Source organism: Aphis gossypii, chromosome 3, assembly GCF_020184175.1.
Source record: "Aphis gossypii isolate Hap1 chromosome 3, ASM2018417v2, whole genome shotgun sequence".
NCBI classification, from domain to species: domain Eukaryota; kingdom Metazoa; phylum Arthropoda; class Insecta; order Hemiptera; family Aphididae; genus Aphis; species Aphis gossypii.
Window position 1 is genome coordinate 43,162,298 of NC_065532.1, and position 26,973 is coordinate 43,189,270.

A 26,973-nucleotide genomic window follows, 5' to 3' on the forward strand; every position below is an offset into this window, starting at 1 on the left:
TTATGTGTAAAAAAATTGTTCTTTTTTTTTTACTTCAAAACTAGAGAGCTGGGAGGCTACTCTGGGTACTTAGGTGACTTCTATATAAAGTACGACTCGTTAATCGCTATGAGACGTGAGTTATGACCAGCTCCGGATAGAGAAGGTATCGGCCCACCGAGTTTTAGAATTTTAACCAGCCCTAAAAATGTTAGCGGCCCATTTTTCAATAATATAAAGTCATTAATTCATATTTATATACATTTTTGAGCTGTTAAGAGTAACAGAGTTTAGGGTATTCAAATATTTTTGATTATATATTACTAAGTCGGTCTAAATTTTAAGCGGCCCACCGAGTTTTACTCGGTAACTCGCCGGGTCTATCCGGGCCTGGTTATGACTTATTTCAATAATTCAATTTCATGTTTGTTGAGTTAAATATATATGAAAAAAAAAAAAATAGTTCCCATTTTCTTAATAAATTTTGTTTTGTACCGGGGTTACCTGAACGTACACAATGGTAACCTAGTCCATGACCACTGTAAATACCGACTATTGATAAAGAACTAATAATATGATAATGTTATCAGATGAACATATAAAAAAACAAATGTCAATTTATTACAATGATTACATTAAATAAATAATAATAATTTGGGAAATATTGTTGGGTAGGAAAACGTGAGAATCTTTAAATTTTACGTTGTATTAATATTCGTCATGATCACTAACAATGGCTGACAAGTATAGTTGGTCAATATTAATATATTTAGTGTCAAGTCTTTTATGTTGTCATGCTGCAATGAATGCAAATATGTCGAGAAGCGACAGCGGAGGATTTAAAAACGATTCATTGTTGGAAAACGATCCAGAACTGAATTATGTTCCATCTGGGCCGCTGGTTATGTGCTCTTTCTTGTAAATAATTTTGTGCATACTCATTGATATTTAATTATAACTTATGCCTTACAACATGTCAAATTAAATAAAACATAATATTTACTATAGTTTTAATAATAATATTTAGGCCAATGGAGTTCATCGAATGTGAAGACCTAATTGACTTAAAAGGAAACAAGACAAGAGATGATACCATGACAGGCGGCTGCTCAAAAGTATAACATAGTTAGGACCATAAAAATATAGACATAATGTATCATAACTTTATATTTTAGTATGGCGGTAGTTATAGATATGAAGACGTTGAAAAGACAACAGTTCAATGCATGGTTTTACCTGGTATAGAATGCCACGGTAATAGAAAATTCAACAAGAAAGGATTTCCTTGTGTGAAGTACAAATGAATTTTTATTTAATTTACTATTAAAAGAATACTACCTATGCACATGTCATGTCTATCCTAAAAATTACGACACTGCAAATTTTAATTTATCATAGTTGATTATTAGTTTTAATATTGGAGTGAATTTACCTATAATCAAAGTTTAAGGTAAGAGCATAATCTGTAATTAAGATTTGGTTTTTTCCTGATATTTTAATTTTCAAGCAAAACATTAGTATGTAAAACATCACAAATTAAAAACTAAAATATTAAAAAAACCTATATTTTGGTAAAGTTCATTCCATTATTAAAAATAATTTAATGTATTATTCTGATTGTAAAATTTGATATGCTATGCTTTTGATGGATGGAGACATCTTTTAAAAATATGTTATCCTCTTGATAAATGATGTGTTAAACAACAACTAATTATTAATATTATTATTACAGATATGGTGGCTATTATTTCCTAACTACTCTACTATATTCAATTTTACTTGGATTTCTTGGTATGGACCGGTTTTGTCTAGGACAAACTGGAACAGCTGTTGGAAAATTATTGACACTTGGAGGTGGTGGAGTCTGGTGGATACTAGATGTCATTTTGTTAGTCACTAATCAACTTTTGCCTGAAGATGGCAGTAATTGGAATATTTATGTTTAATTGAAAAACTATTTTTGTAACTTTCGTAAAATAAAACTACTAATTGTATAAAAAATTCAACAATATTTATTGATTTCAAAAACTTTTACAGTCTGTAGTTTATCTTGATCAGCTTTTATCCATTCATCTTTTTTATGTCTGAACATACCCAAATTTAATTTTGATGCAATAATAGAACCAAATTGTGTGCTAATTAGATCAGATTCATGTTTTAAAAACTCATTCATTATCATAATTCGCTGTTTTGAGTCAGCCACTTTCCAAACACAATCAAAAGCCCGTGAACCACTTTTTGATTTTGCCAATGTTACATAATAATCCTAATAACAAATAATTTTTTTTTTAAAAAGTACTTAATATTATGAATTTTTGAATAACAAATTATTAATTTACTTTTAATTTCCATATCAATTTTTCGCGACTTCTTTCCCCAATAAATGCACTTTCAAAATATGCATTTCCAATATAACTGCCTTTTACATTGCAAAGCAAATAAACAAGTCGTTCAGTATCTAAATTATTTAAATTATTTACCATCTGCAAAATAAATCAATTATAATAAATTATTTTCAAGCATACAAACCCTACAATATCTTACTTTGATTGGTTTATTAAATTTTAATATATTTTGTACTATCATAGATCCATGGATATTAATTGCTGGTTCTTTACATGAATTATCAAAATTGTCGGCAACTTTTAACCCAAGAAGTATTAAAACAGTAATGCCATCTTCAGTTTCTTCTTTACATTTTAATGACTCACATAATGTCTATTGAAAATTAACCATGTATAAAAACTAGTGTTTTATTTATTTACTATTATATTTACTTTAAAAAATAAAGCTTGTTTACACTTTAAACGTAAACAAGCATTAGATAATTCTAATAACACTCCAGTATAACCAAGGCTGATAATTTCTGACATTTTTCCTTTTATTTCATCAAACATTGTTTCAAACTAAAAATATAAATTATAACTATAATAAATTTTTATCCAAGCAAACAAGTTATAAGAATTAATAAATGGTTAATGTTTATAATGTGAAGGAGTAGTTAATACTCGATCCCCTAAATTGTTTCATTAACTATGTTATTACTTTAGTGGCATCTACAGTAGTTGATAAAATTTTTTGTAAAGTGAAATTCCCATTGTGATGAATTGATAAATTTGCAAGTTTATTATGGAAATATTTTTCATATAATGATTTATTCAATTTATCTGGTGATTCAGAAATTATAACATCAAGAAGTCTGAAACAAACATTTTAAATTATGCATAATTTTATCTACCAGCTACTAACTAGTAATTGTTAACAAGCTTAAAAATAAAAATTAAGAAGTACCTGGAAAATGAATTGTTTTCAAGAGCCCAAGAAACATTATCAAAGGAGCTACTTTCATCACTCGGAAAACATTCGCTCATTATTTTTTCAACTAAAGCTTTATATCTTTTTTTAGATATAGGTGCAATTGATTTAAGTAATACTTGTAATAATCCAGAAGTAATATCATTTGTAGGCATTTCTAAAAAATAATAATTCGGAAAATAATTTTAATGAAAAGAAAAGTTAGTCAGTTATAAGTTGGAAGTGTTATAATTTTTTATTTTTTACCTGAGAATTGTTGAATATTTAATATACAGTCGGAATATTTTTTTAATAAATCTTTATGATCTTTATTTATATCTATACTTTCGCCTTTCTGCTGAGGAGTTTTTGAACATAAATATGGTTGACCACATAAACAAGCAATACAACTGCGTACTATATGATTAGCATATGTATCCCATATAAACTCTTCCAAATTGTTAATTATAAATTTGCACAGTTTATTAATAAAATTGAAATAATTTTCTTTAGTAGTCTCATTTATGTCATTGGTGACCTTTTATAAAGAATAACAAAAATATTTTAATAATTAGTTACTAAACTAATTGCTATAAAAATATAAATACCTTATATGCTCTATAAATTGCAACATGTAATAGTTGTTGGAGCACATGGCTAGCAAACTGATCACAGCATATAGGCCGCAGATCAATTTCAAAGTGTTTAATCAAATTTAACACAGTCTGATCACTAGCCGAAGGTAATAAGTCATCTACTACACGAGATACTACTTGATTACTACAATAATTCACTTCATTTCCATTCAATTGTTTGAACACATTATCTACAAAAATACCTGTAAATTTTTTTTTTATATATTTAATATAATATTTCAACTGAAGCAAGCTGTAGTAACTTATATATAAATATATACATAAAAAATGTAGTAAATAAACATATTAATAATTATATGAATGGGACTGTAAGTCTATAAAATATCTTTAAAATAGGTAAGCGTGAGTACCTATATAATCTTTAGATAATGGAATAATGTGGTTTTGCACAAAATTTGTAACAACATGCTATTAACAAATGTAATATAATAAAGTGTGGGAAGATATCCGTTGATAATATATGATCATTTAAGTTAATTATAGTAAAGATAAGTACTCTCTGCTAGAAAAGCTGGTTCTCAGACTAACAGAGACAGTAGAAACCACTCAGCTACAACAATATTGTTAATTTTTGATTAAATAAGCACAGAGAATATTTACCAAAATTGTACTGACAAATGTTAATAGTGACGTAACTACGGGAGATGATGTATGTGATATATTACATAGACATTTTATTTTATAATATAACGAATTATAATTTGTGAGATACCTATGTTTTTTTTTTTTTACAAATGAAAAATAACTATATCACCCCCCACAGAGTAGTCCTAGTTATGCGACTGAATGTTAAAACACTTGAAACCCCATTCACCTGAACAACTGGATATTTTAAATAATACTTACATTTATCATCGCTGCTTTCAAAAGTTTCTTTTGATACTTTGAGAATATTTAGGAAATATTGAAAGTCTTCATCTTGAATTTGGAAACCGTGACCAAACTTTCCACGTTTGGAGAATTTCATGGCTCGTTGGTAAGTTGACATACGTTTTGGTTTACGTTTAAAAGCTCCTCCAGAAGATTGTGAATCCATAATTGATGTAAGTAAGACTAAAAATTACATTAAAAATAAAATAAAATATGATCTGAGAATTGGAGGTTAATATCTTCACATGTACCTCTATATTCTAAAAAATTCAAGCATTAAACGTTGAGAAAATGAGAAGTATGATGTACTATGTAGTAAAATAATAAATGTATTAACTGAAAACTTCAAAACTGTGAGTTTGTGTCGTTCGTTTTGAAGCATGACAAAGTTGATAATTCCTGGATGGCTGCATAATGTGCTTCTATACCATTGATAAGAGATTGGTTAATACCAGTTTGTTCTTTGATACCAGTTACTAATTATATTAAGTTGCATTTACTAAATTTATAAGGAGCAATTTAGTAACTAAACACTGAACATATTTTGACATATTATTATTATGTAGGTATTGTGCCAATTATAGAGTCGTTGATCGATCGGTAGATATTGTGTAAACGTAAAGTGATTACTGGATCAATAATCACTAATAAAATATTATACATTTTTACTATTATTAATCAATTGTTTTAATTATTTTGTCTGTTAAGGTTAAATAAATGTCTATTTGTTTATTCTGATTATTATATAATATTTTTATTTGATTAACTTTTACTAATGACTAATGAGTTATGACTATAACTTACTAAGTATGTGCGTTACTGGCTACTGCATTAGTTAAATTATTTATTTATTAATTATTTAATCTTAGGTCTTTGGGTAATGCTAAAAACTGTGATACTATTAAGTTGCAATAATATATAACTTAAATTAAAAAAAAAAAATTTCAAGTTTCTTGTGCTTTTCTTTTTTTCTGACTATACGTCTTTTGATGTAACGTACCTATGTGTCACTTAACTAAGAAATAACTCGATGTTTAAATAAATTGTAGTAATATGGCAGTGTCCTGATAGCAAGATTGAATATAAATTGGAAGAATCTGACCACTAGATTATGTGGGTGCTAATCATAAACTTAGTGGGTATTGAAATACCCACGGGTTGTCAATTCAAATTTCAAATAGTTCAATAATTAACTCGATATTATTTTATATTTATCTTTAGAAATATCTTTCTTAGTTTTTTCTTATCTTCACACTTTCACAGTTAAAATTATTTATTATCAATGCTGAATGCTTTTTTTTTTTTACACGCATAAATACATTTATAATAATAAGGGATGTGCCGGTTCCGGTCCTCAGTTCTTGTACTAATTTTTGTCGGTTCCGATCATAGATATTTATATTATATTATTATATTATTTATATATTATTATAAATTATTGTATTATACAGTATACTAGTTAAGGGGATCGGTGGCGGATAGTTATTTTAGCCAAAACATCCAATTTTTATTCCATCATACTGATCGATGTAGTAATGCGATAATACTGTTTTAAACTAATTTGAATTTGTTATTGTGTCTATTTGAGATCGGTCAGTTTATTTTCCCCAATTTCACCCCCCTAACAACTAAAAATTTTGTTTGAATATTTTGAAATTGCGGCATTTTCAAACGTTGATTACTCGGAGTATAAATCAGAAATCATAAAATATGAATTCTTAATCTTAAGATTATTTTAAAGAAGAACCGGTTGGTATCGAGAATTGAAGGGGTATATTTTGGAACCGGAACCGATCATTTTTTAAGAGCTGGCACATCCCTAATAATATTTAATGATATTTTTTATTATAAATTTTTTTATTTATATATGGTGTCTGTCGTCGAGCAACTAGTATCGTTCACAATCAGTATTATATTATTTGAATATTTTATATAATTTACAATTTATTTACAGTAACGTTTATTATATAAAAAGCCAAAAGGATATTTATAAATATGAAATTTTATTGTACTGACTACCTATGTACTTTGCAAGTTACAACCTCTTACTAGTTATAACTTTTAACTTCTTATCAAATTATCCTATCTTCATTGATACTCGTTATCTAATAAGTGTATTTATAATGTTCATGAACATTTTTTTTTTGTAGTTAAAATTGAATGTGGTAGTGAAAGGGTTAATACAATATTTTATAATGAATTGGGCCCTTCCCGTTATGTATAAATAAATCATTAAAATTGTAAATTGTAATAATGATTAATGTGCCTTCAAGTGAACCAATACAATGTTTTTAACGTGTTAACTGTTAAGGAAAATTAACTTATCAGTTCCCTCCTCCATCATTTACCAATAATTTTACAAGACTTCTGCCTATAAGTGTTATGTTAATATATTACTTTAGTACTTTACATAATATAACAAGTATAACATGTATATTTATTCATTTAAATAGATTATAATAAATGTTGAGATAAATATACTGATTTAACAATATATATATATTTTTTGTAGCTCCAATCTTCAACTTAGGATGAGTTGGTATTTATTTAAAGGACCATAAAAAAGAAAAAAAAGACAGTAATAAATGGAAAAAAATTATATATAATAATAATAATAATAATAGTGGTTTAAAAACACTTATAATTTTAATGACAACTAAAAGAACTACAAGTTGAATAATCCTATTTTTTGTTTAATATTTATGGAAATGTTTACACACTTAATGTATTGATATACTTTTATTTACTAATACAAAACTTATTTTATTATTTCATTTATGATTATAGAATGGTTTAACAGAATATAAGCAAATAATCAGTCAACAGAAAAATATACTTATAACTTATTACTTTTTAATTACATAAATATTGAATATTATATTATTAAACAAACACTATTTATTTAATAAAATTATATACCTAAATGCAAACAAATTTAGTTATAAATTCCAAATAATTGTAACCCAGCTATAAATAAAAGTAATGAAAATGTAAATTCCAAAATTACATTTGTACATAAATAATAAATATATATTACATCATTACTGCATACATTTTATAATTCAAATTTATTTTAATGTAGATAAATAAAATGTGTTCATTTTGTATTAAAAACTTAAGTAGATATAATTTTAAAACCAATTAAATATTATTAACAAAAGTGCAGCAAGAAATATAATATGCATTTTTGACAGTAAATTATAATTACATAAACTTGGTTTTTAGAAAGTTATGAAAAGATAATATTATTTTATGACTTGACAATGAGTTGAAATATGCATTAACAGGACTTTATTAATTTAATGATTTTAATAATTGATTGATTTTTTCTAGGCATTCATCTTTTTTTCGTTTGAGACCGCTATCCAAATCAACAAACTGATTTCTTCCAACTTTACCTGTTATAAGTTTATCAATGTATAAAGATTGAGTTTGTCCAAAAAGTTCTTTTAAATTTTTTTCTGCCTTTTGAACTTCATTTAATTTATCTGATAATTCTGATGATTCGGTTTTTAACTTAGTAGCCAATTCATTGATGCTAGTTGATTCATTTTTATAATCAGCTTGAATTTGTTTTGATGCAGTGTTATATGCACTAACGTCTTTGGAATGTTTCAATTTATTCAAAGTCTCATCCCAAGAATTATAAACGGAAGCTCTTCTTTCAAAATGATGTATAATTGCACTTATTATTCCAGATATGCGTTGGCGTGTTTCACTTTGTCCATCCTTGGCAATTGAAAAGTCCAAACGAACCCAAATAATTACAGTCAAAAACAAAATATAAATGGCAATAATTACTATCAATGGTTCATGGAACATAAAGACTTTTGGGAATTTATATTTTAATTCAAAATCACTAATATGACTCTCTACAACATTTGACATTTGCAATTGTATAGTTGGCCTACCTATGGTATCCAAGTATGTATAGTGCAAGCTGTCTGGTAAACGTATAATTGGGTGGGTTGTTTTTAAATCTAAATCGACTGATCCTTCAGGAAGAATAATGCGTACTGTTACATCTTCAATTATCATATTGTCATATAAATGATCAACTAGACGCATTTTTAAAAAATAATCTTCACCACTGTTGTACAGATATTCGTAAGCTGGTACATTATAACCAATTGTATAATGAGTTTTCCAGCCACCAAATAAAGGGAATCTTGGACGAATATCTAACTCAACAGAGTCTAAAAGCGTTCTTTGATTTGATGTAGATATGTTACCAATGACATCTCTATAATAAACACTAGTTGCTGAAGCTGGAAGGTACATTTTGAATGATTTTACACTCGATATTCCACTATTAGTTTCACGTTGGTAATCATAACGAGAAAAAGAACCTTTTAATTTAGCACCATGATGGACAAGGTCAATGACTTCAGTAACAGCAACATTTCCCCAATGAGATAATTCAATAGTTCTAGTTAATTTTGTCACTTTTAAAAATGGCGTGTTATTATCATAATGTAAGCTGATTTGAGTGTATGCAAATGGTTCTAATGAACCAAAAGGTCCATAAATTATATCACCGGAACTCAATGATACCGGATTGATATTGGTGTAATCTTCTATCCGTCTTGTTCCAGTTTGAAATTTAACAGAAGACTTAAGACTTTTGTATGGTGAATACAAATAAGCATTTCCATAAAACATCATCAATTGTCTATCTTTTTGGGTTATTTCTTCAGGATGGGGATACAAAGCATTAATTAAAACATATTCAACTACTAGTGGTGCTCGACCTTTTGATCGCAATGGCCGAGATGCATTAAAATCAATTTGATAAAACTGTTTATCTTCATGCCCAGATAATATCACTGGTTTCACATTTAAACTCAAGCGATTGGATTCAAATACTTGATGAGCAGAAATGAACGAAACATGGCTTTTGATCGAAGGTTCAAATGCATACAAAACAGAGTTTACTGGCTTGTCATCATTATTTTCCAGAGATAGACGACATTCTCCTTTAACTAATTGGGTGCTTAAATCTACTAAGCATTCAGCATTATTTATAAATATTTTAGGATTCACTTCAATTGAAAAAGTAGTAGAAACAGTTATTGCCACTAAAAATAAGTGGAGCAAAATCATTTTTTACAAACCTGAGACCAAATTTTCTAGTTGAAAAAATCTTGTATTTGTATTTTATTTGGATTAATACCTGAAACATCAAAACAAAGAAGCTATTTGATAAAACTGGTTAACTTTTATATTTACATATTTTATATTACAATTTATTTTAATTCAATTTTTAATTTTTTTGTGTTGCTTCGTGTTTCTGTGTCTTATCTTTAATTGTATACTTTGCAAATGTCTTTAAAGGATCAAAAGGTTCCCATCGACTTGCAGGAAAAATATGCTTGTTTCTTTCGTACCAATTTCTTAGCAAAACTTTGCCTGCATGTGAGTCTTCTTTCTCTAAACTAGCATCACTAACCATTCGAATATCATCATGTACACCAAAAGTGAATAGTGGACCACTTTTACCTCTTGCTTTAGCAACAATAAAATCATAAAATGAATAATGATGAGGTAATATTAGATCTTCTTTAACATACATTAATTGGTCAGCCATTATAGTTTTAAGCTCTCCAAATTCTCGACGTAATTGTTCAAGTGCTTTTTGTAAAAATTGATAAATTGTATTACCTTTTTTCATAACAATTGTACGTCTATGGCCTGAACCATCCCAGTAACTGAATGTAATACTAATTTCTTCTTCTTTTAAGCATTTTTGTTTATCAGTCCATTCTTGTCTTAATGTTTCTCGTAAACAATTTTCTTCTGATTCTCTATCACGATCTGGTAAAAAGCTAGTATCAACATCAGGATTTTTTTTGATTTTTTTAGGTAAAGGTTGAAAAGAAGGTTCTTCTTCTGCCTCTTCTATATTCTCTTCTACTTCACTTTCTTCAGACATATCTTCAATAAATGACAACGCTTTAATCTTTCGTTGCTGTCTTCTTTTTTCTTCTAATTTTGCCTCTAATTGTCTTTGCTTTTCAAATTCAACTTCTTTTTCTTTTTGTACTAATCTCTTAGCTCTTTCTTGGACAACTGTCTCTTGCTTAGCTTTCATTTCATCAAGAGTCACCAAACCAATAGTTGAGCTCTTGAGTTGTGCTTCCAAAGAGTCATAATGTTTTGCAAACTTATTTTCAATATTTGACAGTTTCATTTCTTCTTCAATTTTTTTCTTACGCAACTCAATTTCTGCTTGAGCAAGCTCTCGTTTCTTCATCAATTGCATAGCGCGGCCAGCTTCACTAGCAGCCCCTTTATAATGTGCCATTTTGATGATTTTTTTTAAAGCGTTTACAATTTTAACACGTAATGTTGACAACTAACAACAACAAAACCACCTTAAACTTTAAAATTAAGTAATTGAAACAAAAATGTTACTACTTACATGTAAAACGAGTAGTTTGAACCCAATTGTTATACTTCTAAACACTAAACAAAAATCATTTTTCAAATATTTATTCGGATTCCGGTGTAAAAAATTGTACACGCATTAAATTATGTATATTGATCAGCACCTCGGTGCACAGTCAATAACAAACGTCAAACAGAAAAATATAAGATTGCCGATGCCATTTGTCAAAACGCCGAATCTGAGAACGTCATTAAGTTGGAAGTTACAAACGAGTAACGTTATTGTCGTTGACGCCGGTGATTCGCAGGCGCCGAGTACTGATGTTGGGAACACTGCAGGCTGTTTTCACCATTGATATTAAATGAAAATAACACACATTTTAAGAACCAATTTAAATTACGTAACATTTTGTTTTGGTTGAACAAATTTTGTTAATGTTTATCTATATCTACCTAGAGTCAACACCGTAGTACCAATAGAATCATACCTATTGGCTATTAACTATTCTGACTTATAAATTGGATTTATTTAGCATTTGCCATTTAGTTGCATTATAATACCTAATATTATTTTGTTGTTTTTATATTATTTACTTTGTCTAAACGTATACGTAGTAAAAAAAAGAATGGCTACGATATTTGGTGTGTCGTTGAATCCTTTTTCAACGCCTGTGGGTGAAAAAATTGGTGAGTTTCTGTTTTCATTCACAGTGCATTAACTATATAGATCTTTACAAAGGATTTTATATTAAAAATAATTTACACCGTCACACCTACGCTAAATGTATACGTATAGTTTTCAGTGGCTTATAATGCTAATTATAATCTTTTAGGTCATTTCATTATATTTTGATTATTCAAATATATTTAAAAGTATATTAAAATTAATTACAATAAATGTGTGTGTTATAATTTATTATTAATACAATATTGTAATTGCATTATTGGATCAGCAATCTAAAAACAAAAATCAACCATTTTATTATCATATCCTTTATAATATGTAATATTTTACTGAGAATAACAACAAAACAAATCATTAGTGGTTTTTGGTTTTTTTTTTAAATTGTTACATAACAAGTGCAACATCGTAATATAAAAAAGTATAAATGTTTTTTCTTTTATAGAATATCTAAATTTAATATTAAAAATAGTCAATTGGTTCATCTAAGTAGATGAACATAATCATTTAACTATGTAATTAATCATGAATCTAGGCAAAAACATCAAATTTATCATTTTATAGTCAATTAACCAATTGGAATTATCAACAATTTAGTGTTTTACTGTTGACAATTACTATCATAATAATGTAATAATCCTGATTTAATTTGCTGTTATTGGGAATAAAATCTTAAAATTGAAATTTGATTTAGTACTTAATGTTCAAATGAATTATAATATTTTCCTTTTATACCTCTAAAGTTATAATACTGTAGTGCTTTACAAAATCATTTTTTATTTGTAATTCTTTTTATGCCTAAAATTTTCCATGAATAATGCCTAAAATAAGGATTTAGTTTAAAAGACATAATCATATGAATTATCTCCATCTGACTATTGCATGATTTATACAATTTTTAAAATGTCCATATCTTGGTTAATAACTAAAGTAAAAAATTAAAATGTACCAATTGTCTTGGACTATTTTTTTTTTACCTTTAAACTTGATAATAGATCAATTCACTCTAATATTAAAAATAATTGAGAAAAATGAATTCTGCTGAATGTTAAATTTGCTATGTTATCCATTAAAAAGACAATAGATGCCAGTATAACTTAGTCTTAATTAACTTAATATTGTTTTTAACTTTAAATATACATTATACTTCATTTTGAGATCTTAAAAACCAGAAATAACATAATTTTTATAATCCCTATAAAGTATATTATTTTTAAAATATTAATCAATTTCGTATGAATGTAATTAAACTAATTATTTTAAATTATAATATTATATTAATTTTTTATTAATAGAATTAGCAACTGATGGGGGCTTGGCTTCTGAAAACTGGTCACTTAATATGGAAATATGTGATATGATTAATGATACAGAAGAAGGCCCTAAAGATGCAGTTAAAGCAATTCGTAAAAGATTGCTTCAAAATGCAGGCAAAAATCATAAAATTATTATGTATACCTTAACAGTAAGTATCTGTTGTTATAAATCATAGATTATGATGATTTAAATTATTTTATTAATTATAGGTTTTGGAAACATGTGTGAAAAATTGTGGTAAACGATTTCATATTTTAGTTTGTAACAAAGAATTTTCTCAAGATTTAATTAAACTAATTGGTAAGTAAACTAATTAAATACTGTTTTTATAAATTGTTTACTCACATCAAATGTGATCTAATATAGGTCCAAAAAATGATCCACCAACTATTGTTCAAGAAAAAGTTTTAAGTCTTATACAAAGTTGGGCAGATGCCTTTCGAAATCAACCTGATTTACAAGGAGTTTACCATGTATATAGAGAACTCCGCCAAAAAGGAATTGAATTTCCTATGACAAATCTTGATACTATGGCCCCTATACATACACCACATAAAGTAAGTTTTATACAGATGAAAATTAAATGTTAATTATCTATACTATACTTTTTAATAGAGTTATTCTGAAGAGCCTAAACCAGTAGTCAGTTCACATTCAAATGATCAAACTAATATTCGGTCAAACAAACCAGATCAATTTTATAAACTGAATTCTGATTTGGAGTTAGTTCGTGGCAATATGGCCGTGTTAAATGAAATGCTCTCAGAATTAGTACCAGGAAAAGAAGATGAATCAGATGTACAACTTTTAACTGTAAGTAGTTTAAAATTTAGCATATATACAATTACTAAGAATATTTGAACTAAGAGGATGTCGCGTAAGCATGTGGTCTTTATTTTGGAAACAACAAATTTGTATCCAGTATTTTTAATTTTGTGTTGTTAACTTAATTTTTTTTTAGTATTAGAGCAAAATGCTCCATTAAATACTCATTTAAATGTTAAAATGTCATAAAAAAAATAGAACATATTATCTTACCTTTATGTTTGATAATATTTGATTACTCAAATATAATATTGGTGCTAGGTACTTAACTAAATTTTGCTATACTTTATGTTTATAAGACCGAGCAACTTAATCAGGTGTGCCGTCCTCCTTAATATATATTATTCTAAATAATTGTTTTATCAGTAAAATCTTATTAAAATAAAAATAGTTAATACAAATTAGAAGTTTCTGAACAGAACTGTTTACATTTTGATATGATTGTTAAATATTAAAAATATTTTATGAAAGCATTTTATTTTTAGGATTTGTACACCACATGTAAAGCAATGCAAGAAAGAATTGTTGAACTCCTGGCTAAATTATCAGATGGTGAACTAACTGAACAGCTATTATTAGTCAATGATGATTTAAACAATCTTTTTCTACGGTTAGCTTTAACATTACTCAACATTTTAAAAAGCATTACATATAATAAAAAGTTTATGTTTTTTGAAATAGATATAGCAGATATGAAAAGAATAGAGAAGCAAGATGTAGTACTACTTCTGTAGATGGTCCTTCTATTAAAACAACTGATTTACTTCAAGGTTTTATTGATGAGCCAATTGCTACAACTTCAAATCAATTTTCAAAACTAAGTAATTATACTAATTTTTAATACAACACCATAATTTATCTATAAAAGTTAAATCTTAATATTTGTTATTAGTTATTACTAATATACTAATATATTTACCACTTTTCTATATTCAGTAACATAATAAAATTGTTTATGATTCACTATCAACAAATAAAGGCATAGATTCTATAATACATTCTATTAGGCAGTGTTGCTATAACTGACCCGATCATTGGCTTACATTTTGTCAAAAATATATGTTTTACTTACAACCTTAGCTTTATATAACACATTCGCTGCATATAATATTTTAGTAGCACTTACCTTGATGAATACCCAATCTTCAAAATAAAATTTACATCGACGCCATTTGACATATTAGCACTATTGAAAAACTACTCACTTGATATAATATGTCCCTACTGGCTGAATTCTATAAAAGAAATTAACAAAACATACTCGTAATTTATCTTAAATTTGTTTAACTGCAATATAAACATATTAAAACCAGTATATGAAATATCGTCAATTACACAAAGATAGTGACACTATTGACACCAATTGGCGTTGTACACAGGGAACGTTTTAAAGAAATTTGGCAGATAGACTTATTGAATACTAAAATGTTTTATTACTCCAAAAGATAAAACTATTTTTTTTACTTAAAATAATAATGCAACATGTTAGCTCTTTTGTCTTTTGTTGTATGTAACATATAAGTTATTAACTAGTTATGAATTATAAAATATTCAATTTTTATGTTTAATAATTAATTAATTAATCTTAGGTGTTAATAATGAAAAGGCCAAACCAAATCCACCTGCAGATTTGCTAACTAGTATCCACACAGATGACTTTGATATGTTTGCTCAATCTCGATCAGTATCATATGAAAACACCAAAGTTGGGTAATAATAATATTTGAATATAATTCTAATATTTTATTTCTGGACATAGAAATTAAAGTAATATTATGAAATATTTAGTGGAAGTAGTTATGATGCCAATTTAAAGCCAGATCAAGTCAACAGTTTAGCTTCTTTGACTCAAGCTCGATCACAAAATGTGACAACAAAAGATGTAAGTATCTATCTCAAATTTCTTAGTTTCATTATTATATAATTCATATTTAAATTTTTTAATGTACAATTAATAGATTATATATTCTTTATAATTTAAATCACGTTTGTATAATGCAATTGTTATTATGTTTTGTAATACTTGTGTGTGTATTGTGTGGGTTCTGACCTTAGGATTGTGCTCATGAAGATGTCATCAGGGTAAGAGTATATTGTTTATAAAATGAAATTATGCCCTGATAATAATTTTTAACATTGTTTGCTTGACATATTATATCAGTAATTTTGTCTGACTATCTCGATTTGTATGTAATGCAAAATTAAAACAATTATTTATCTCATTATTTTAAGATTATGCATCATATGTTTTTGTATCAATACTTACAGTATTAATTGAAATGCATGCTAATTATTTTTTTTTTATCAATTTTTAGTAAAAATTTTATTTTTCAGTTTTATTTAACAAACACCAAACACTACCAATGCAACAAAATCTTAAAAATAAATATATTTAAATAAGAGTTATAAAATAAAATAAATTCCCTAAAATATTTTATTATTTTAATATAGTGCAATTAATTATATTTTTGAAAATAAAAATAATACCTACATAATAATTATATATTCTTTAATCAATTTTGAGCACTCATCTAAAAACTATGCTTCTAATTTGAGTATGTGTGCACCTACTAATTAACAGTCTATTATAAATAATTTATAGTTAATACACTTTGTTTTTTTTATATATTATATATTATCCATTATAAAAAAAATATTGAATATATTTGTATAATTTCTTACTTAATACATTAATTGTTTTGAAATTTATATACTTATTTAAATGTTTAAAAGAACTACATTATAATTAAATAAAGCTTCTTTTTAACTGTTTATTATTTGTAAAATGTTATGATTAATTATTTAATTATTTCTAACAATTTATTTTATAAAACTATTAGGTATATTTATTGTATTATAAAAATATGATTTAATATTTCAGATGCATAGTGAACAAGATTTTGATGAAATAGCAGCTTGGCTCAGTGAAAATGTAAGTAAATAAAATATAAATATATATTAGTATTACATTTTTTAATAACTGATAAAGTTATGTCAAATAACTAGAAAAATGCTAATTTTATTAGATAAAGTTTTAATTATAAACATTTTTTGTAAAGTTGTTTGTACTTTGTACTTCATAATTATAATTCACTGGAATTGAGTATTAGCGCTGTTGAGTGTATTCATTTAAGTATAATTTGTGTTTAATTTTTTTTATAAAAATATATTATAATTCCTTTTTAATGGTTTGATTTTGCTATTGGTATAGCAGTCCTGTACTATTGTCTTTTAAGTATATTCAAAATGTTTTTATATTAGTCCAGTAGGTTATCAATTTAACAGAACAATTAATTTATAATTTTTTCATTTAAATATCAATGTGTTTATGTATTTCTTTAAATGGCTACTTTTTTTAAAAAACTTTTTAGCCTGGAAGTTCTACAAGAACTGGAAATGAAGTTGAAGAATCTTTATCAAGCAGTGAATTTGAGAGATTCCTTGCAGAAAGAGCAGCAGCTGCTGAAAATCTACCCACAGGAAACAATGAAAATGAACCAAGACGTAATAAAGAAAAACAAGGTGATACCATGTTTGCTTTGTAAGGTGTTATCATATAATTTTGAAATATTTAATTTCTTAGTCAGTAATTGAATATTAATCATACATTTGTTAATGCGTAAATCGATATTATAGAGTTTATTCTGAATTAAGAGAAACCATAATATGTTTTAGCCAATCATCCAAATCAGTTCAATTTTTACTTCCAAAATAATTATTTATTAATTATTTTAAAAACTATATAGTTATTCTTTCAATAATACTGTTCCTTGTGGACTACTAAACATATTTTACCAGCTATTATATTTCAATTGGAATAAATATTTATATAAGTACAATATTAAGAGAAGGTTGTAATTGTATTTTTGTTTCAAATTCCTTGTGTAAATCAAAACATTAGGAATAATATTAACTTTTTTATAATACACAATTATTTTTTATAAATTTTATCAAATTGTTAATTGTTAATTAACTACAATAACAGGTATACAATTTCATTCCATTGTTTCACTGTAGACTATAAGTGATCATTTTGACAATATTATTTTAACATTGCATTATTCCAATAGGTTAATTTTTGAAACTATTATCATTGTCGTAAAACTAAAAATAGTAAGTTTAGTTTCTGTATTATGTTTAATTTTTCTTTAAGATTTATAAACAATAATTATTGTTGCGCTAAAAGATTTCAACATTCTTAGATATTTAGTGATTTGGTTGTATGTTGTTACTTGTTGAAATATTTACATTTTCTTTATTAAAAACTTACCTCTTTTATCTTTATATACCTGTGAATTCCAATTGTTATTTATTAAAAAAATGTATTTGTTGTTGATTTTATTTTATTTTTAAACATTTACTAGTTAACCATGTACCACTTGTATGCACTTTATATTGAAATTTTTTATTTGTTTAAAATATATAAGTCATATTATATTATACCTATAGTGCATTAAGTATTGTGTTGCACCATATACACTTTATTGATATGGGGATTATTAACTTATTTTGGAACTAAATATAATTTAGGTATAAATTTAATAAATATACTATATATGTAACTATTTTATTGTGTTCACTGTGCCACCGTGATTTTATAAAATGTGTGCAGATGCTTTGGGCCTTTTTTTTAAATGTTTTAATTTTTTAGAACTTAAGGTTTATTAGAATTTGTGCACAGGGATAGTTCAAACTTAACTATCTTGACCAGGGATGGCGAACCTTTCTGTATCCACAAATCAAATAAAAATGTTGATTCTGTTTTATTTTTCTTGTGTGTCAACTAATTTGATGACCTTTTTAAACTTAAAAATGCCTACATTCATGGCTTGAATGATAAAAACAGACCTTGCATGTGTCACGCGTGATATAGGTTCACCATCTCTGATCTTGACTCTTGATTATTCAAATATCTATTTTTGTTTATAATATTATTATACTCCGTGTTTTTATTGTAATATCTCATGAATTTTTATTTAGAAAATTCAATAGCATTGTTGCATTAAATATTAAAATATTATTTATAAATAAAAATTACAAAACATTGTTTTTCAAATTTTAATTTAGAAACTTTTATAATTGTCCGGAATTCTAAGTAATATTTATTATAGTAATTTAATTAAACTTTAAACAATATGAAAAATTTTAACTATGATTTTTGATAATAGTGCATCCTTTCCACTACCATGCATTTTAATAATTGATTTAAAATACTAATAAATATCTTGATTAAAGCCATGTACTTATATTGTTACATTAAATTACCTCCCTTCTATTGAAAGATTCTTTTTCTTTTTTTTCTTTTTTAGGCCCTTATAACCTTGTAAATTTAAAATTTTAGTTTTTATTCATTATAAATATAATATGATATAAAATATTATTTTATATCAGCGTATATATTGTGTATACATTACTTAATTAATATACATATCATATTCTTCAGTCTTAGATATAATGAATGATTATATATTAGTATTAATTGTATTATACTTCATGATTTGTAAGTCATTAATAGCAGATGCCGGATGATATATAATGAATAACTAGTAGTAAATATTTATTATATAATATTAAAACTTTCAATACATCATATTATGATCTTTGTGTGAATAGTAACACTATAATATATGATGGGACAATTTGGCAACTGATGTAACAGTATTGTTTAATCTCTATCCACTTCTGAAAACGACCATAAGATTAAGATGGTATGTTTTATAAGGATAGTTTGTATCTTTGTTCTAGACTTATTAGTGCTTATTGTCCTATTAAATCTAACACTGAGTTTTGATAATAACCAATTTATATTTATGTTTATTATTATATTATAATAAAAAATTTAATAAAATATATAATACATTTACAGACTATGTTAATAATTGTTTTAAATACTAATAAAAATTAGGTATATTGACTGTATCGTGTACATAAGGTAAAAATATAAAATTTATATTTATACCAGATGTATAAATACCAATTATATTAAATATTGTATTATACCCAATAATGTTAAATGGTTTAATACTTGCATAGTGTATACCTACATACTTCGTGCAAACATTAAGTGTTGCCCGGCGTCTAGTATAGGCAAAATAGGTACATTACTGTAGTGTACTAAGTTGTGAATAATATTATTGATGTTCACGTATAATTATAGCACTTGGTATTTAAGTTCATTGCAATTATTTTAGCTGAATAAAAGGGATTAGTACTAACCAAAACGTGTTTTACTCCGACGCAAACACCCACATATGTAAAATATAGTTTAATTGTTAAAATTTAATTTCATCTAATATTACTAACCGTTATAAAAGTCAAAAATACAAATAAAAAAAATTATAAATGCATATAATGTGTCATCCACAAGACCACAAAGTGAAACCACTCATTTCTCTTTGAACTAGATATCCAGATCGTGAATTTTGACAAAAATTCATTAAATGGATGTCCGTTTAATGAAACGCACAATATGTCAATAAATACATTTTTTTGATATTTAGCAATACATTTTATTATATTAATTATCAGCAGCATTTGTAAAGTTGAAGTTGAAGTTATTTTCAGGGATTGATGAAAATAATGAAATCATCTGTGATTTGAGTAAAAAAAATACAAATTCAATGTGAACATGGACATAATAGACAAATTATAGCTACAGAGAAAGTGATCAAGGTAGATAACGGAATATAGTAAAAATGTTCTTTTAGATCTTAATTTAAATTAATTTTAACAGGTTAACAAAAAGGAGCAGACGAATTTTAAATTAATCAATGTGTTGTACCTATTCAGAGTACCGAAAGTTGATAAAGGACGTATTGATCCGCCCGACTTAATTCGTATGATCACGGAATAAAAACAACTAGGATTGCATAAACTTGGAATAAAATATGGTTTAGTAGTAAATATTTGAAAAAATCAACAATATAATTTATCCCTACTGATTGAATTGATAAAAATCAAAAATGTTGAATTTTCAGTGCGAGAAATGATTTAAAAAAAATTCAGGAGGTCAAAGAATTTTGTCATATTCGTGTAAAGCAAAAACGCCTTGCCAATTAAGTAGGTGTGCATGTTTTAAAAATTACATGCTATGTAATAATCGATGTCATTATCAACCGTCATGCAAAAATAAATAATAAGTAAATTACTTTTTTATTATAGCTAATAGATAGATAATATTGGAGTTATTGTCATTCATATAATAAATAATATATGTAGGGATTATGTAAAATAAATTAAAATATAGGTAATAAAATATCATCTATTGATAAATAACAACAAATAATAATTACACAAAGTTCATAACGTATTGTCCATTTCGTGAAATGGATGTTCATTTAATGTATTTTCGTCAAAATTCACGATCTAGATAAATTTTACTACCTGCAGTTTATAAAATCATTGATTATAAATATTAAATATCAATGATAAAATCAATGGTTTCACTATATTATGTGGATGCGACATGTATAAATATAAATTACATAAATAGATAATACCTACTAGGTTAAGTACTCATCATAAAATTTTAGCTTTAAGACGGTTATGTCAGAATAATGACTGTGCACAAAGCACAATTACCTACCTTTAAATTTTTATATACATTTTTTAAAAAGCAAGAATGTAATACCCTTATTCAAACATGGTAATATTACGTCTATGTGGATCTATATTTATCCTGTATGTCATTTAATAATAATACTATAACAGTGCTCAGTGAACATTGTGTTAGTAAGTACTTAAGTATATTGATACTGAATACCAATTTTTTTTTTTATATATTTTATTACATATCAAAATAATTAATTTTATTTTTTCTAAAAAATTACCAAAAATTACAGAATTTATCAAAATTAATATTGGTGAATCGGGAATGATGGAAATCATCAATCACACTAATTGTTGATCTAATGCTAAAAATAAAAATTTTAATTTCGAGAACAATTATTTTCTAATCCATTTATTTCATAAAAATGTATTCAATTTTAATGTATTTATTAATGTATTATTTATTAATTAATAAAGGAATACAATCAAAATAATAATTTCTATAAATTTGAAGAAAAATTTAAGTTTTATTTTTTAATTCTTTTTTAAATAAGGCCAAAGGGCGGTATCATCTTATCTTCTCTAAATTGTAATCACATGATGGAATAATTTGTTACTAACATCAATATAATAATCGTATAGGTTTTAATCAGATGTCGTTTCTTAGTTAATACTTAAAATTTTCTCACCGACTATCTATTCTAGGAAGTAAGAATAGAGGGATGTTCATACACTTCATACTTCATGTTCCTAACTCTAAAGCACTTAATTTAATTCGTTATTCAAATAATTTCTTTTAATTTAAATTTCTTTACCTTTTTTTGAAACATTTATTTTTATTTCAATTTCATCAATATTATTTTTAACACGTTCGATCATACACAACGAAATGTACGCTGTAAAAACACCCAGTAAATACATGACAGCGAAAACTAGAAGAGGTGCGTTAATTTTATTATATAATAGATCTAGAAGGTTACCTATTTATAACGCATCACATGAATTACATACTCAAATGTAACATTTGTTTACATTTTTGTTCCAGGCATCCGCCACAGTTTTGATCGACTCGATTCTTTTCGAGAAAATTTTAAAAAAGTCAATGGGACAGAAGAAGAAGAATTACCATCGTATGTACCTATTACTTAATTAATTAAATATTAGATTTTAAACTATAATGCCAGATAAATGTGTTGATTGTTCATGTGATTGTTGGTTATGTCTTTAAGTCCTGAACCAAAGCCTGTATTTCATTCTAATGGCCACCGCCACAAGGCTTTAAACAAGTGTCCTCCATCTTCCCAAGATGTTTTAAGTCCCCAACACGAAAAACTTATACACTATATCAATGACTGTAAGTATAATTTTCTATTTTTAAAATTATGTTTATAACTGGGCTCATTCTTGCTCATTGAGCCCTTGAGCTGAACCTGTTACCGGATGAAAATTTTTCTATTCTTCAGTAGGTCATCCACCAAACTACAATGAATAATATTGTATTCTTGTGTTTAAATTATAAATCTAGAAATATTTATGAACTAAACTTATTTCATAATACAGTGTATTATTTCTTAATACTTATTAGGTATATGAATTGCTTTTTCAAAATCAGCAAACACAGTTGTGGGATTGAAATATAAATTAAGTTTTTAACTTTCTTAAATTATTAATTGATAAGAAGTCCAATACGCTGAAGTTTTGTCTAAAAGTCAACAAAATATTGAATGCATGTAGTAATTATTATTTATTCCGTGGACAGCAAACAGTTGAATAAATTATATTGGGCAGTTCTTAAAAGTCTTTCAATGTATAATGTATCACACATAATTAAAAGAATTTAATTGATGGCAAATGAAAATATTATTATAATTATAGTTTATTATTGATCAATATAAATATTTCATTTTAGTGTTAAAATAAAAAAGAGCTGCAAGTAATTCTAATAAGTATTTTGGTAATTTGGGCATTATCTATGTTCTAGCATGATTTATATTTTTCCAAATTAATTTTAAACTGTAGGTATTAAATGTTTACGTATCATTCTCTCTAAGATGTTTGTGGTTCATTTTTGAAGATATCAATTGAATTAAATCATTTAATGCTTTGTGTTTTAGTTTATTGTTAATTTTCTGACTTAATTAATGATTCGTTCTGTTTTTCATGTTTATGATTTATAGATTTATCAATATAGTATTTAATTTATTAAATTTTAAAAATCAAATTATAGGTATCTTTATATAATGTATATTATACTATTATATTATGTATACTCAAAATACTCAAACTTAATTGTTATATTTCTCTTTTATACCTGGGACTCAATTAATATACAGCAGGTTAATTATATATTTTGTATATTTCAATAATAAATAATTTGAAAAGACATTGTTTTCTATATTAGTGGTAAGCAGTAAGCTGTAAGCACACTATCCATTTTCATCGGTTCTTAACACACTGATGAAAAAAAAAAACTGAATATCGATACCATTATGTTGATCCAATGGTCAGTTCTCAACACAACATGTTGCTTTTGAAACCAGATATTGAATAAAACAAAAAAAAAGTGTAGCATTTAAAGCCTTAATAATATTGAAGATTTAAAATATTATATTTACAAATTAATAATTTAATTCTTATCTTACACTTGATGTTATTTGTATTTTCCTTTATTTACTATTTTAACTAATGAATTATAAATTTCAGCTTGGCATTCAGTTATAGAAGATGAAGAATCATCTAAAAGTATGTTAATTTTACTAATTGTTTTGAATTCAATTAAATTTGTATAAAGTAATATTATTTTTTATTATTTTATTAGGTTCACAAAAAATAATTTACTTCAAACCTGAAAATACTGCAGAAGTTCTAAATGGTATTAAAATTACTTAAAATTAAAATTGTAATTATTATCAGATTTTAACTTTTTTTAGGTTTTCAAGCATTTGATTTAGACACATATTGGATCAAACGTTTATACAACAATATCACTAAATCAGTGCCATAAATTTTTGATATAGTGAATATTTTTTAGAAAATTATTTTACCAGACTCGCCCATAGCTCACAATGTATCAAAGACACATGAACACATGCGCGAATAATTAGTCATTGTTGTGTACAAAATCGTAGAAATGAATCTATGTCTTTAAACACTTTGAATGGGACAGAAGGGAAAATATGGCAACTAGTAGTTAGTTAGTATTATCTAGTAGTAGTATTCAATGTTATAAAAATACCAACTTTAAAATATTATTGTAAAAGTATTGATTTTAGTTAATTGTTGTTTCCTCGTATAATGAACTGTTGTTTGTTTATAGTTATTATTATTTTTTTTATAATTATTATTATTATTATTATTGTCACATTATACAAATTTATGTTGTGAGTTATCTGAACAAGACTGAAATTTGTATAAAAAAAAAATAGTTGATGTGCGATCATTTTATTTTTAACCTTTATTGTTTTGAATATTATGAGACCTAAAGCCAATGTTTTGTTGTTTGTTAAAATTTGAAATTACTTTTTTATTGTCTGTAAAAATATTGTATAATAATTCCCAACGATTATGAATACTGGTTTTCTGGCTTTTAGTCTCATTTATGTAAAATAATTATTTAAAAACAAGTTTTTCCTTATTTATCCATTATTTCTTTTTGAAAATTATTAAAAATGAGGGGGAACATACAAAATAGAATTGTTATTGCAATAAATTAGGAATTTTGTCTGATCAACATTTACTTGCTTTGGTAAAAAAAAAACAATTAGTTCCTAGGAAATTATTATATATCAATTCAATTATTTTTTTTAATAAACATAAAATAGCAAAGACTGCCGAGCTTTTAAAATACTCATATTTAAAGTCTCATATTATAGACCAAAACTTAATTTGAATTGGTATACTAATATAAAATATTTTTTTTATAATTTGTTATTAGCTACTGATATTTATAATTAAAAAAATTGTTAGATGATTGAATGTTTTGTTTAGTTGTTGTTGGCAATGATTATTATATTTATTAAATAGACATAAAAAATTGATACATTACATCTTATAAGTAATCGCATTAATTGTTTTATGTACAACTGAAAAATGTTATAAATTAGTTTGCTTTATTTAAATGAATATAAAGTAATATAATGTTGTTTTTAGTATTACATATTTTGTTATTATATAGTTACAGCAGACTAGCAGACTCCTAGAAAATAAGACATGATCGGTGATAGCAGACTGACCTATTAATTGGGTCTCTTGAGCATTTTGACTCTTACATAAAAATTATAATTATTTAATAATATATATTATTTTACGCATATGTGATGATTTCAATGAAATTCAAGAACAAATTAAAGATTTTGCTTAAGTAATAGATAACAAAAACTTAATAATTGAGTATTGACAAACGTTAACATTGAAAGAGTACCTATTATTTGAAAATGAAAGCCAGACAAATAATCAAAATAATTAAGTTGTTTGACTCTATACTATAAAATTATATATTATAATGCATATCTTTTGTACAATATTTGACAAATAAGATTTTTAAAAAATTATGCATTTACATTTTTTGATGCAAATAGATTCATGGTTGTAACAACAAAATTGATGGGACTAATGAATTTATTTTTAACAATTTTTGTGAAATAACGAATATCCTAATATTAAGGAAGAATTAATTTTGTTTGAATCGTCTTATAATTCAGTAAACAGTAGTGTAATCATTTGAAGGTAAAATTAAACTTGATGAATCTGAAATAAGCAATGAATTCTGTTAATGATGAAAAATTAATAATTCTGTATATTTTAGTAACTACTAAAGTAGTAATTATCTATCATGTATTTTTTAGTTAAGTATGTATAAAAAAACAATATTTATATTATTAGTTTTCGAAAAAGAGAAACTGTAAATTCACATACAACTATAAAATAAAAATATATTTTTAAACAGGATTTTAAAGTTTTAATTTACATCCCTTTTATTTAACCAGCTGTCTAAATAAAGTGTAAACTGCCACAATTTTTTATTATTTCTATTAGCTATTATTTAATCGCGCATTCTGCGTACAAAACATTAATAGGTGATATTTATTATTTAATACTGAAATAAATAAAATTTGTCAATATTTTGAAAAATATAATCCACTACATATATTATTATAAACTAAAATGTTGCAATTCTAATTCTAATCTGTTATCTAATAAATTTCAATGTTTTGCTATAAAATATATACGATGAAATAACCTATATTAAAAGACCACTCTGCTGTATAGTAAATGCTTGAGTAGGTATGCTTACATTGAATAGGTAACTGTAATGGATACATCAAATTGAATCCAATAATGAATAAGTGACAAGAATGCACTGAACATGTATTCCCACGTTTGCACAAGCATAGATATGAGATACATTATATTGAA

The 26,973-nt window shown here is 25.5% G+C and overlaps 6 protein-coding genes across 7 annotated transcripts; 3 read left to right on the forward strand and 3 right to left on the reverse strand.

Annotated features, from left to right (window-relative positions):
* Positions 1-583: 583 nt before the first annotated feature.
* LOC114128873 (TM2 domain-containing protein CG11103) lies at positions 584-1,980 on the forward strand. Its single transcript, XM_027993475.2, has 4 exons — positions 584-897; positions 1,007-1,094; positions 1,155-1,273; positions 1,712-1,980. The coding sequence occupies exons 1-4, from the start codon at positions 713-715 to the stop codon at positions 1,923-1,925; spliced, it is 606 nt and encodes a 201-aa protein (XP_027849276.1). The 5' UTR covers positions 584-712; the 3' UTR covers positions 1,926-1,980.
* On the reverse strand, positions 1,969-5,219 carry LOC114128872 (uncharacterized). Its single transcript, XM_027993474.2, has 10 exons — positions 5,051-5,219; positions 4,776-4,982; positions 3,882-4,111; positions 3,541-3,811; positions 3,271-3,451; positions 3,025-3,178; positions 2,757-2,885; positions 2,524-2,697; positions 2,319-2,462; positions 1,969-2,245 (listed from the first exon to the last, which is right to left on the reverse strand). The coding sequence occupies exons 2-10, from the start codon at positions 4,963-4,965 to the stop codon at positions 1,982-1,984; spliced, it is 1,737 nt and encodes a 578-aa protein (XP_027849275.2). The 5' UTR covers positions 4,966-4,982; positions 5,051-5,219; the 3' UTR covers positions 1,969-1,981.
* Positions 5,220-7,381: 2,162 nt separating this feature from the next.
* On the reverse strand, positions 7,382-9,902 carry LOC114128853 (dolichyl-diphosphooligosaccharide--protein glycosyltransferase subunit 1). The gene has a single exon (XM_027993446.2). It carries the CDS (start codon positions 9,900-9,902, stop codon positions 8,094-8,096), a length of 1,809 nt encoding a protein of 602 aa, XP_027849247.1. The 3' UTR covers positions 7,382-8,093.
* Positions 9,903-10,062: 160 nt separating this feature from the next.
* LOC114128854 (protein FAM50 homolog) lies at positions 10,063-11,369 on the reverse strand. Of its 2 annotated transcripts, none has more exons than XM_027993448.2 (2): positions 11,221-11,369; positions 10,063-11,154 (listed from the first exon to the last, which is right to left on the reverse strand). In XM_027993448.2, the coding sequence occupies exon 2, from the start codon at positions 11,101-11,103 to the stop codon at positions 10,063-10,065; it is 1,041 nt and encodes a 346-aa protein (XP_027849249.1). In that variant the 5' UTR covers positions 11,104-11,154; positions 11,221-11,369. The 2 variants fall into 2 exon arrangements, with proteins under 2 accessions (XP_027849249.1, XP_027849248.1); XM_027993447.2 differs by having other exon boundaries at positions 10,063-11,173; positions 11,221-11,368.
* Positions 11,370-11,623: 254 nt separating this feature from the next.
* On the forward strand, positions 11,624-19,072 carry LOC114128874 (TOM1-like protein 2). The gene is made up of 12 exons (XM_027993476.2): positions 11,624-11,873; positions 13,164-13,333; positions 13,395-13,485; positions 13,552-13,742; positions 13,801-13,998; positions 14,496-14,620; positions 14,692-14,831; positions 15,600-15,720; positions 15,799-15,892; positions 16,066-16,092; positions 16,892-16,942; positions 17,382-19,072. Exons 1-12 carry the CDS (start codon positions 11,813-11,815, stop codon positions 17,553-17,555), a joined length of 1,443 nt encoding a protein of 480 aa, XP_027849277.2. The 5' UTR covers positions 11,624-11,812; the 3' UTR covers positions 17,556-19,072.
* Positions 19,073-22,242: 3,170 nt separating this feature from the next.
* Positions 22,243-25,712, forward strand: LOC114128879 (uncharacterized). Its single transcript, XM_027993484.2, has 6 exons — positions 22,243-22,499; positions 22,604-22,688; positions 22,788-22,912; positions 24,262-24,300; positions 24,377-24,430; positions 24,489-25,712. Exons 1-6 carry the CDS (start codon positions 22,448-22,450, stop codon positions 24,560-24,562), a joined length of 429 nt encoding a protein of 142 aa, XP_027849285.1. The 5' UTR covers positions 22,243-22,447; the 3' UTR covers positions 24,563-25,712.
* Positions 25,713-26,973: the final 1,261 nt, after the last annotated feature.